General features: G+C 46.1%; 1 protein-coding gene across 1 annotated transcript in view; it reads left to right on the top strand.

Moving 5' to 3' along the window:
• The first annotated feature begins 399 nt into the window (after positions 1-399).
• The window catches only part of RBBP6 (RB binding protein 6, ubiquitin ligase), a 33860-nt gene continuing 21735 nt past the window's right edge, over positions 400-12524 (top strand). Inside the window, exons 1-3 of the mRNA XM_054992370.1 lie at positions 400-930; positions 7401-7500; positions 9993-10029. Of these exons, the coding sequence (XP_054848345.1) occupies positions 765-930; positions 7401-7500; positions 9993-10029 (303 nt within the window). The 5' untranslated portion in view covers positions 400-764. The remainder of the gene's footprint in view (positions 931-7400; positions 7501-9992; positions 10030-12524) is intronic.

Below are 12524 nucleotides of genomic sequence, written 5' to 3'. Positions count from 1 at the left end.
CGGCAGGGCATTACTATGCACCTCTGTCATCAAAACAACACAGTCTTGTGGCGCGATAACTTCTTTAGTCTTGGAAGTGGCAAAAACCGTTACAGATAACAAAAAGGCACAGCGGAGCCTGCGGCCGCGGGAAGCCACCAAGGGCCCCACCGCCAACAGCCACCGGCGAGCGAGCGCCGCGGCCAGAGCGGAGCCCGGAAGGGCGGGGGGCACGTGCCCCTCCCCTGCGCGTCGACGTCGGTTCGTGGCCTGGCCAGGGGGCGGGGCCCCAGAGGCGTCACGTGGGCGGGGCGGGGCGGCCGGAAGAGCGGCCTCTCCGCCGCCTTTGTCATAATGCGCTGGGTCACGTGAGGCGGACGGTGGCGCACTGTGACGCATGCGCAGTGGCGGCGGCGGCGGCTGGCTCGCGCTTCGTGGTGTGGCGGAGACGGCGGCCGTTCCCCTCCGCGGCCCCGGCCCGGCCCAGCCCGACGGAAGGCCGGCAGGCAGGCAGGCAGGCAGGCCCTCGAGGGAGCGGCGGCGGCGGCGGCGGCGCGCCCTGCGCAGAGCGAGGCCGGCCAGAGCGAGCGAGCGGGAGGAAAGCAGGCAGGAGGCCGGGGCCGGAGGCGGCGCCGCCGCCATGATGGAGGCCCGGCGGGCCTGAGGGAGCCGCCTCTGCCGCCGCCTCTCCGTCTGCCGGCGCGGGCCATGGCGGGGCGGCGCGGCCTGTGAGCGGGGGGCGAGGCCAGGCGAGGCGAGGCGAGGCCGGCCCGGCCGGCGGGAGGATGTCGTGCGTGCACTACAAGTTCTCCTCCAAGCTCAACTATGACACGGTCACCTTCGACGGGCTCCACATCTCGCTCTGCGACCTCAAGCGGCAGATCATGGGCCGCGAGAAGCTCAAGGCGGCCGACTGCGACCTCCAGATCACCAACGCCCAGACCAAAGAAGGTGCGCCGCGGGCGGGCGGGCGGGCGCGGGCCGTCCCTTCCCTGCAGCCGAGGGGCTCCGTCGGGGCTCGACCCCGGCCCGCCGCCGGGGACACGGTCGTTCCTGTGGGGCGGGGGGCGGCGGGCAGGAGCGCTGCGTGCCTCGGGGCCCCGGAGAGGTTCCGCGGCGCCGGCGGGGGAGGGAGCGCGGCGGTGTTCCGGCGCTCGCGACTCCGGGCTGCCGCCAGCGCGGGTGGGCTCCCTTCTCAGGGGCCTCCCCCGGCTTCTCTGCCTCCTGCGGGCGTGCCCGTGCCCAGGCGAGGCCCCTCGAAGCTTGCCTGGCTCGTCTCCTCGGTGCCATCGGACTTCTGTCTGTTTGGGCCGGCGTGGCTTGTGGTCAGTAAATCGCTGGAACACTTGCGTAGCTGTTTCCCCAAACATCACGGGCCTAGGACAGCGTAGGAAGCATGTTCAGACGTGAGCGTGATAGTAGCCTTGGCATGAAACCACATCCCCTTGCAGTGATCGGGATTCAGTACAAGCAGCAGCCGTGTGAGCGGAAGGCCCTGTGGGACAGTGCAAGACAAACGGAGCAGTTCTTCCAATAGAAGCCCATTCCCAAGAGCTGGAATCGGCGTGGATCGTGGCTCAGGGCAGCCTGCAGCTGATCCGAGTGGTGTGGAGAGGAGGTGTTGGGGGGAGCGGAGTTGCTCCCTCCCCCATCAGAGTCCCTAGAGTTATGTAAGCCTCAGAGCAAGCCCCTGCCCGGAAGTATCGGTGGGAGGGCTGGGCGGGCAGGCAGGCAGGAGGTTGGGGCTGCAAGGTTCTTGATGCACACTTATATTTGTAAGATGGTTTGGTGAGTTCATGGCCAAGATCTGATGAGGACCACTCAGCATGTTGAGTCGGTGCAGTTAGTGATGAGTTGTGGCACTGTTCTCTGTTTCGCAAAATAATGCTCCATGGCAAGATTGGGGTGAACTGGAATGCCCCTCCTTTCCCAGCAGGAGATGGTCAATGTGTGTGGGCTGAGTTCCGCTCTAATAGTCCATTGCAGTAGAAACAGTCTTGGATCACTTAAGATTTATTGTGGCATAAGCTGTTATGGTGTAGCTGCATGAAGTAGGGCTGAGTTCAAGAGACACGGAAAGGCAAGAGGTGCCTCCTAGGCTAACCTGAACATCTCTCTTGTTCAAAAGAAATAGTTCAAAGGAGTAATTCCAGTGTGAGATACTGTACAGGAACACTTTTGCTTGTTTGGTGGCGTGGGTTGTAAGTCAAAAAAGAATGTCACGGTAAGCTTCTTAATAATGAAGATGTCACAAGGCTTCTCTTCAAGTTCATGTCAATGAACTTACCAGATGGCTATGCACTCAAAGACCCCCAACAAAAGTGTCAAGGCTTCTGCTTGTTCACATTTGGGTCAGGTGTAGCCCAATTCATTAGGTTTGTCTGTTGCAGCTCTCTGTGTTTAAGGCCTGCTAGACCAAAAGTTCTCAAAAATTTTGAAGTAGGGCCCGTTTCTAAACTTACTGTCTTTTTTGGGACCCACTGTCTGTACATTATGCAGAGGTAAGCTCAGATTTAGCATTTAACCTCCTCTCTGAGCACCTGCTATTCCTCATGGCCCGTTTGTCATGAGTAGGTGATCCACTTCTGGGCTGTGGCCCACAGTGTGAACACCAGTGTACTAGACAGTCTCAGGCCAGTGGTCTGATTTGCGCAAAATGGTGTCTGTAGTAATGTTCACTAACAGATGTATTAGAGTAGGAACTCAGTAAATCACATAGTCAAATCATGAGCCATCTCAAGCTCTTCATTCCTGCCTTCTGGCAGTTCCGCATTTTCAGATAGCGCTTAAGTGGTTATGCCATTGATAACAGCCATAGTGGCTTACTTTTTTATAAACATATAAAAATAACATTGGACTTATAGGCATATGTAAAACCTCATTGGACTTACAATGATAACTGCGCTTATATCCTGCTCTTCTAGACAGATTAATGCCCGCTCAGAGTAGTGTCCGTATGGCAGACCCCGTGCTGTTGCCGTAGACTTGTTATTTCTGATTTTGCAACTGTGCCCATGTATCATGTTGGACTAGAGGATACTCGGCAAAGCTCTCCCTCTTCCATATAAGTGTTCATGTCAACCGCCTTGTAGAGCTGGGGTACCAATTCTGTAAGGCCGTGGCATCATTTGGAGAGATTTTGACACTGCCAGAATTTAAAGTATGAGCTCAGAGGGCTGGTTTTATTTGAACTTTTATGCTACTATTTAACAATTAGGTTGGCCTTGCTGAGTACGTGTCTTTTTTAAAATAATGTTATCACTACCAGAAGTTTAAAACATGCCGCTTAGATCTAGTACAGGAACATTCTGGTGGGAGGGGAAATGGTTTGCTTTGCGTAGTTAGTTATTCATCGCAAGTCAAAGGCAAGAGATGTGGCACCTAAGGTTTATTTCTCAAGCTTTGCCTCAAGATTAATGAACAGACTAAATAACTTCAGTGTAAGCGATGCAAATTTATTGTATGTGGCCATAGGCCTTCACAATCTAAAATCATTCATTGAAAAACAGCAAAAAGATACGAGAATACAGATATAGTTACATAGATATAAATAAAATCACTTTAAAATGCATTTACCTAAAATATAAACATTAAACAACATTAAAATCGAACAGTTTCTAATCTATGTCAGGTGTTTACTCTCCTGGCTACCACATTCGCCCTTATTTTCCTAGCAGCCAGGGCATAGAGGGACTAAATAACTTGTTGTGAGATTTCTAGAGGGAAAAAATAATCCTGTAGGAGAATGTGTGTTGAAGGGGCAGAACTAACTGGCAAAAAGGATCCATCCTAAACCCAGTCCTCATTAACGTAGACTAGGTTTGTCACTGTGAGGTTAGGCAATTGGGTCAATGCCTGTTAGTCAACAGGGTCATAGTCGTTGGTCTGCTCATATGGCATTACATGGCTCTTAGTCTTAATGCAATTTGTTGCTAGCAGATACGAGACGAGAGCAGTCTGTGTCAAGTACTGGGAATTTTTGCTGTTCTCTTTTAGCGTCTTGGCTTTGCAGTGTATATTTTTCTCTTTTGCAAAGAAGAGCTGCAAGTGTTTGGTGTGATTGGTGCCCCTTCCTGCCATTGTCTGTATCTGCTCTTTCAGTAGTGGAGAGAGTATTAATTTGCATCACTCTGTTCAAGCTGAGAGCCGTTTACAAAGGCTGTCAAGGCATTGCAGGTCATGACTGTGTTCCTGGGGAAAGCTTGGTGCTTCACAAGCCTTTTCAAGGTCCGAAACCTCCTTTTAAACCTGGGTGCAGCTATGCAAGTCTAGTAAATAATAAAACTGACTTGTTCACTGCTCTGAGTGTAGACCCAGAGGAGTTAGCTATGTTAGTCTGCAGTAGCAAAATAGCAAAGAGCCCAGTAGCACCTTTAAGACTAACCAGTGGGCATTGCCGCTTGCTCAGGGGCTTATTCCAGTAGGTTGAAGAGGGCGGGCATTGCTCCTTATCCCGTCTGGGTGAAGAGAGGAAGGTCATTGCCTCCTGCTCTGCGCCTGATCCCAGCCAGGTGAAGGTGCGAGGTGGGCATTGGATTCCAGGTGGCTGAAGGGGGTGGGTGGGCATTGCCACATACTCCACTCCTGATTCCAGCTGGGAGTTTCCACCTACTCTGTTCCTAATACCAGGGGGTGGACACTGCCACCTTCTCCGCTCCTAATACCTAATTCTCAAAAGTAGAAACCTCTACAAGTGAAGGAAAACCCAATAAAAAATTATTGTAAAGCTAAATGAATACATTTTTTCTACACAGAATCAACAAGCATTGCTTTACTCAATGAACAAAAATAATTAACCAAGTGAATTCAATTAATTCTGTGTAGAAAAAAACGTATTCATTTAGCTTTACAGTAATTTTTGATTGGGTTTTCCTTCACTTGTAGAGGTTTCTACTTTTGAGAATTCAGTATTGACATGGGGGTTGCTCTGCTTTGTATACCGCTCCTAATACCAGCCGCGGTTAAGGCGGGGAGAGGGCAATGCCACCTGCTCTGATACTTATACCAGCTGGGTTAAGGCGGGAGTGTGTGGACATTGCCACCTGCTCCGCTCCGGATTCCAGATGGCTGAAGGGGGGGTGGGCATTACCACCTACTCAGCTCCTATTACCAGGTGTGTTTAGCCAGGGGGAGGGCATTGCCATCTGCTCCTCTCCTAATAGCAGCTGGGTTAAGGCAGGGGGAGGGCATTGCCACCTGCTCCACTCATAATACCAGCTGGGTTAAGGTGGGGTGCAGGCATTGTCACCTGCTCTGCTTCTGATCCCAGCTGGATGAAGGCGGGTGGGCATTGCCAAGTGCTCTGTTCCTAATACTAGCTGGATTAAGGTTGAAGGCAGCATGCCACCTGCTCTACTCCTAATAACAGCTGTGTAAAGGGAGGGGAAATTCCACCTGCTCTGGTCCTAATAACAGCTGGGTTAAGGCAGGGGAGGGCATTGCCACCTGCTCTGCTCCTAATACCAGCTGGGTGAAGGCGGGAGGTAGGCATTGCCACCTGCCTCACTCCTAATACCAGCCGGGTGAAGGCGGGAGGCGAGCATTGCCACCTGCTCCCGGCCTGGGCTTCCCACCATGCCACGTTTTCTGGAGGGACATGTTGTCTTGCCTAGGCTTCCCTCCATGGCAGCGCCCTCTGGTGGTGCAGCAGGGTATAAAGTGAGTTGTCTGAAATATGCTTACTCAATTATATAGTAAGATTATTATAGTATGGATCAAGTTTGAAAAGTGTGTACTAGTTTCAGGAGGACAGAAAATATTTAAAGGTTAAGTGTCAGTATGTTAACATGGTATTTGCAGGTTCAATTTTAAGCAACCGTTCTGACTGTAGATCTCTAATCATCCAGTTACAATTGGGAATTATCATGTTTTCTAAAGCACTTAGGTTAGCTTAATAGAAAAACTGAAGCATTCAAATTCTGGACATACGTATATGTGTGTTAAAGCTTCTTGAACAGCTTAATCCAGGAAAATGTCTTAGGAGCAGGGGTCATTTCGTAGAAAAAGAGCTGGAGGAACTCATTAGCATAACTCGTTAGCATATGCCTCGTCCCTTTCCATCACCGGGAGTGGTTCATTGGCATAACTGATTTGCATATGCCACGCCCCCTGGCATCACCTATCCTGGCTGTTTTGGATCCAATCCTGGCCATTCAGGGCCTGAATTGGGCCCAAAATGGCAAAAAGGGGCTGAAAAGGGGCCCAAAATGGTCAGGATCTGGCTGCTGCTGAGTGAGAGATTGATCCACCACCCATCAGAGGCCCAATCCAGGCTGAAACGGGCCCAAAATGGCCGAGAGCCAGGTGACCTCTTTGGGGACCTGCGTTCCTGCGTGTTCCCCCTTGAAATGAGCCCTGCTTAGGAGCATATGGAAAAATATGGTGGAGAGACATGGGCACAAGCCCCTGAGCACCTATGTGACAAAGGAAAGAATAAGCTTCTTTCTTTCTTTTTTTTTTGGTTAGTCATGGCTAAAGCAAGCTGAAGAGTAATAGATGGAAACTTTCTGAGAAGAGAGCAACTTTTCCAGTAGTTGTTACACAATAGCTACTATCCCAACATTCCTTGGAATGCTTTTCAAAATGCACAGATCTTTTTGCAGATCGAGAGACATTAAATATTTAAACTTTGTCTTTTGATTAAGATCATCATGGCCACTAATAACATTAATCAAAATACAAACTATAATCACACACAGCTACAGGCTATAACGAAAAAAATCTGCAGCGCTTATTTGTGTCCTGCCTATCTGTACCAGGATGTTTAATGCAACTTACAACATTTTTCTAAAATACAGTGCAAATAGAAACATAAAAACGAGCATTGATCAATCACTGAGCAAAGCATCAGGGAAAATGCTACACTCCATCAGAGCCTGGTTAAATAGTATATTTTTCTTGCATCTAAAAATCTGCATTAAAGGCAGCAAGAAAAAAACCCATGCTGTCATCAAAATGTGCACGATGAATCTTCATTCAGTGTGGAATGCCAGACCATTGTGTATGCACAGAGTTCTTTTCTTCCCAAAACAGACTTTTAAAACATTTTTCACTACATAAAAGTTATTTCTGCTCCGGTAGCTATCCTATGAAATCTTTATTATGGAATGATTGCTCACCTGTAAACTTGTTCAATAAAGTAAAATACAGAGAGTGTTATCTAAATGCCTGTTTTGTTGTTGACAGACCACAGAACAATGAATTGTTTCTTGTTGTATTGGGTTTCTATACTATATTTCATGTTTTGAACAGCATTTCCATTAAAACTTGATCATTTCATAAAAAGAGGAAACTGGCTTCAGTTTGCACCAGTAACGCCTTGCTGACTGTGGAGCACATGAATGGGGCTGGGGGAGGGACTCCGTATAAAGAGGCCCCTTTTAATGTGGATGCTTAGCAGGTTAATTCTCTCCTCCCTCTAGAATACACGGACGATAATGCCCTCATTCCCAAGAACTCGTCTGTTATTGTGAGAAGAATTCCTATTGGCGGGGTGAAGTGTACAAGCAAAACATACATTATGTAAGTGTCTGGTTTTTTCTTTAAGAATAAGCATATGGGACATCTTCTTTATTGCTTAATCATGCTGCTTCTAGAGTTCTCATTGTGGCTGGAAAGAGGTGTTTAATTAGTAATGTAGTGATGTAGGGGACACTTGAAATACAATTGTATTGTGAAAACTCATTCTGTCCAGTGAGGTAATGATAACAGCTATAAGCTGCTGAATCTCTATTTGAATCTGCAGTAAATCTGTTCTTTTCCAGCCTAAGTTGCTCTTTGTGGAAGGAATCGACAGCCTAGTGTGTCAGTGCCCTGTAGAGAGGCCAGGAGCATTCAGGAAGCCCCGTAGCTCAGCCCGTGGCCTCCCCACGCTCAGTTCTGTTTCATTTGTCTGTGATTCATTGCTTTGAAAGCATGATATGAACTTTAAACATAAAATAATGAAGGATTAAAAATTAGTCAGCATTTCTGTTGAACTGTTTTTGTGCTGTGCTGTGCCCATCTTCCTTACAATCGATGTCTTCTCTCTTCTTACCCTGCTCTTTCCCTTTTGTACCATTAACGCTTGTGATCCTGGAATGTGGCAAGCAATTTGGACATGAACAGAAATCCTAAAGTCAGATATCTGAATGTCTTTATGTGATTTAATTTTCTGTTTAGATTGGCTTTGGAGGACAGAGTTTAAGCTGTAAAAAGATGACTTTTCAGTCCATCAACTTTCAGTCTGATGTTAGGTATTGTACTAATTGCAAACTTCAGTTAGCTTCAGGCTTTTTCAGATTAGGTAGTTTTGAAATGTAATTACATTCACTGGGGTCAGACAGCAGGGAGTTTCGTTGGAGAGAGCAAACTCCCATTGTGTTCAGAGATGAAAGCTCCTTATCCTATTTTCCCACTGTTAGACCGTGGCCATCTCTGCAAGTTACATAACAGAGGCGGCACTCTTTGTATGACCAGGAGTTATGTGCTTAATCCATCAGAAATTTGCCCTGTTGAAATGAACAGAGAGCTAGGCGATAGCAGCGGGGTCTGGATAGGGCAGCATTCTGATTCTGCTCTTAGAAATAGGCTTTAACTCCCTCCGTTCCCTGTTTCAGGGAGGTATTTATTAGAGACCCTTACTTATTTGTTCACAGTTAATCTCTCTGCTATTAATTATGTGGATTTTGTGTCCAAGAACTGGTCGCTATGTTGATACATTCTTGAACACACACTTTCAGAGGATTGAGGTAAAAGGGAGTGGGTATGGCTCAGAGGAAGAGGATATGCGTTGTGCGCAGAAGATCCCGGGCCGAGCCCTCTGCCCTTCCTGGTAAAGGGTTTCAGTGGTGGGGGAAAGACCGCTTTCACCCCGAACGCTGGGGAGCTGCAGCCAATCAAAGTAAACAGGACTGAGTGAGACGCGCCCGCGCCTGTCTCTGGGCATGACCACTCAGATACGCCTTCATTCGTGGGGTATGTTCATGGCATCATGCGTCCCATCTCTGCAGGATGTAGTGCTCTGAGTGCAAACACTGTCTTGTTGCTTTGAAGCTTGTTGTCTGTCCTGCTGCCTAGTAGTGAAGGCATTTTGCATTCTGTGGACTAAACCCTAGCATGAGTTCATTCTCAAGAACTCCTTCCTACAGAAACCTTTTCATGCCAATAAAATTCTCATGGAGTAATCTCCTGTGTTGGACAAGCTGCTGCAAGCAATATTGGGCAGTTTTCGAGCCATGGCGATCTGCTTGTTCTTGTGGTGATGTTGACGGGTGCCTTGGGTGCTGAGGCAGTGGAGCAGTACAATAAATAATACTGTTTCTCAGTGGTCTGGCAGACCTTTTGTGAGTTATCACTTTGTCTTGCACAGACCAGCTGCTGAAAGGTAATAAAGGCAATTTGAAAGTTGCTTTCAAAACATTGTATGTATTACAATTTGCAACCAAGTACCAATGACATTGTTCGCTAAGAACACCTTTCCTGGACCCCAGCCATTAGCGGCCATATTTGTAAAGCTCCTCATTTTATAGCTCTTTCTATTTTTATCAAGTTCAGCATCTGCTTGTAGGATTCTCCTAGATGATAATGAATCAGGAGTATGTGAACTGACGTAAATAAGACCTCTTTCTTTGTCATGGAACTCATAAGTTTTAACAGAACTCTAGAAACTCTTCTTTGGTGTTTTTTTTTAAAATGACTTCTACTTCCTCTAGTGCATTCAGCCCACTTCCACTTAGTCCACAGGGTCTTCTGCTGGCCAAGTGGATCAGCTCATTTGTGGTGTCTGGGATTTTGCATCTTTGTATTAACATGTGCATGTTCAACCTTATTTAACGGTTAGTCAAAAGTCAAAGACGCTTCAGGGCCTTGGCAGCTTAGCTTTTCAGGGGTGATTATTTAATACCTCTGAAAACAAACAAACACACACACACACACACACACACACACACACACAAGTTTTGCAGTGGTAGCTTTCTCTGTTTTGTGTTATGTGCAGTTTCTGTTTTTCTGACAACCTTTATTTTCCCTTTTAGAAGTCGAACTGATCCAGTGAGTGGAACTTCAAAAGCAGTATGTAAAAACACAATCTCACACTTTTTTCCTCTACACATTCTTCTTAATTTAAAACAATAACAAAGCAATAAACTACTTTTCTAAATATTAATTCACATTAATTTCCTACAGAAATCCTCTTATATTGTAAATTCAATGTATTTTGTTTCAGTATAGTAAAATCAGCAACACAGATCGTTTTGATGTGAATATTGACACTTGTGCCAAGTGACACACTGTATTGCATATTGAATGCTAGATTATTTCCTGTATGACTTTGTGTTGTACAGATAATGTATGATCATTTACAGATCATGTAAGTTTAAGGTTTGCACTACTGAACGTGATGCCTTGTTCTACATCTGTGTGTCTCTAGTTAATAGCTGTATGTTTGTATAGGTTGTTGTGTGCTTTTTGTTTTCTTGAAATAAAAACATTTGGAGTGTATCTTTTTTGCCACTATCACAGTGTATCACATAGCTTTTGCTCTTAGCACTTCCCTTAGTGGTTTTTGAAAACATCATAAAAACCACGTTATTGCTAAATTTATCATTTTTCTATTAACAGCTGGTTCAGGTGCCTGTGAAAACATCGAGGACATTTAAGACGAGTCCCCTTTGTCTTTCTGAGTCCTGTAAATTGGAATGAATAAATTACTTCCATGAGAATATCTTCCAGAGCAAGAACTTCTGTCACTGTGTTTGCTTCCATTTTTCTGGAAGCAAATACATAGTTTCAGATGTAGTTACTATAACCAACATACACAACATGCTTTTCCCACCCATTTGTGAAACAACAAATCCAGTTGAGAATAATTCCCCTTATCTCTCCCCTGTTTGTTCCCACCGGCCCAATCCCTTCATTTTATTTTATCACTAGATAGCTTTTTGAGCTGAGTACTTATAGCAAGTCCTTCTGTTATACACCGATGCTTATATACAGTTGAGTGAGTAGAATGCTTTTTTCTTTCATTCCAGGTCACTTATTTTCAGTTTGTAATAACTTACTTGCTCTATATCTTCACTTTCTGCTTGGAATGATTTTCTGTTAAAATACTGCCAAGTAAGGTCTTAGTGGTGTTTAGAAGGATAACGTGGTGGGTCTTTCTTGGTTATTAAGGGTGGCTTATTTACTCACTCCTTGAATGGAACAAGTAGGGTCCTAGTGCTAAATCACTGGATAGCCTTTGTGACCAGTGAAATTGTGACATTGTCATCAAGAAGTGAAAATGGTGTGCTCTTCATTGTGGCCTTTAGAATTAGTCATACATGTTTCTCAAGGCTGATTTCAGTAGCTCAGTTAACCCACTAGTTAATGTAATGCAATTGTGTAAATGACCCTTTGATCTAATTTTTATCTTATGAGCAATCCTAGTGTGTGTATAAACACAGACTGCGTGTTCACAAATAAAGTTTAACATTAATTTAGAATTGTGTGTTCCCTGGCATGTCTGTTGTGCGTTTTGAGTAGCTGTTTTAGAATTACCATCTCTTCTCTTTAAAACTGCACCTTTAAAGCAGGTTTGCAAACCAGTTCATAAAGACATTGATTTGCCTGCCTGCCCGCAGGTCTGCATTAGTAATTTATACTTGGGGAGAAAAGAGCTGTTGCATTATCTAGAGGCAACTCTAACTTGGTGGTTTCAAGCCTGTTTTAAAGCTAGGATACACCCAGGGCTTTTTTTCAGCAGGAACGCGGTGGAACAGAGTTCTGGAACCTCTTGAAAATGGTCACATGGCTGGTGGCCCCGCCTCCTGAGCTCCAGACAGAGGGGTGTTTCGATTGCGCTGAGCGGTGCGGAGGGCCATCTCAACTCCCCTCTGTCTGGAGATCAGGGGGCAGGGCCATCAGCCATGTGACCATTTTCTCCGAGGGCCACCCACTGAGTTCCACCACCTCTTTTCCCAGAAAAAAAGCCCTGGCTACACTACTTAGCTCGAAGTTGTTCATTGAGCATGGCATACTACAAAATAAAATACATTATGCTGACTTTCTTGGATTCCACACCAGCTGAGAAATTGAAGAAAATTCTTTCTCTTTCCAGTTAGGCAAACAAAGCTTCTCTTTGCTATAGGAAATTTAGTTGTGGGTGGCAGGAGAAGGAAGGAGAGGGAACAAAAGGTGTTTATATCACATGCTAACATTTAAGACTTGGGAAAGCCTGGGACCTAGTTGTGTTAGTGCTAAATGAAAAAAATGTGAGAGTCCTGCAGACAGTCCTCAGGCCATATTGTTAAAGAAAATCCTCAGATTCTAAAATGTGACCATTTTAACATCAATTCTCTTGGAAGAGCATTTTTGTGGTTGGGGACAAAGCTTCGTCTCTGGGGTACCCAGTGAGCGTTATCTTCTTGTGAGGATTCCTGGATCCTATAGAGGCAACTATGTATGGGTGGTCAGGCCTTCACTAGACTGCTTGTGGGAGGAGACACCCTAGCAGTACGGGTAAACCGGATGCCTGTCTGTGCCTAGATCTCCTCCTTTAAGGTTCACTGTGAATTGCAGAGAACTAG

The sequence above is a fragment of the Eublepharis macularius genome, chromosome 12, assembly GCF_028583425.1.
Source record: "Eublepharis macularius isolate TG4126 chromosome 12, MPM_Emac_v1.0, whole genome shotgun sequence".
NCBI lineage: Eukaryota > Metazoa > Chordata > Lepidosauria > Squamata > Eublepharidae > Eublepharis > Eublepharis macularius.
Note: the sequence above shows the minus strand (reverse complement) of the source record. Positions and strands in the feature narration are given on the sequence as shown.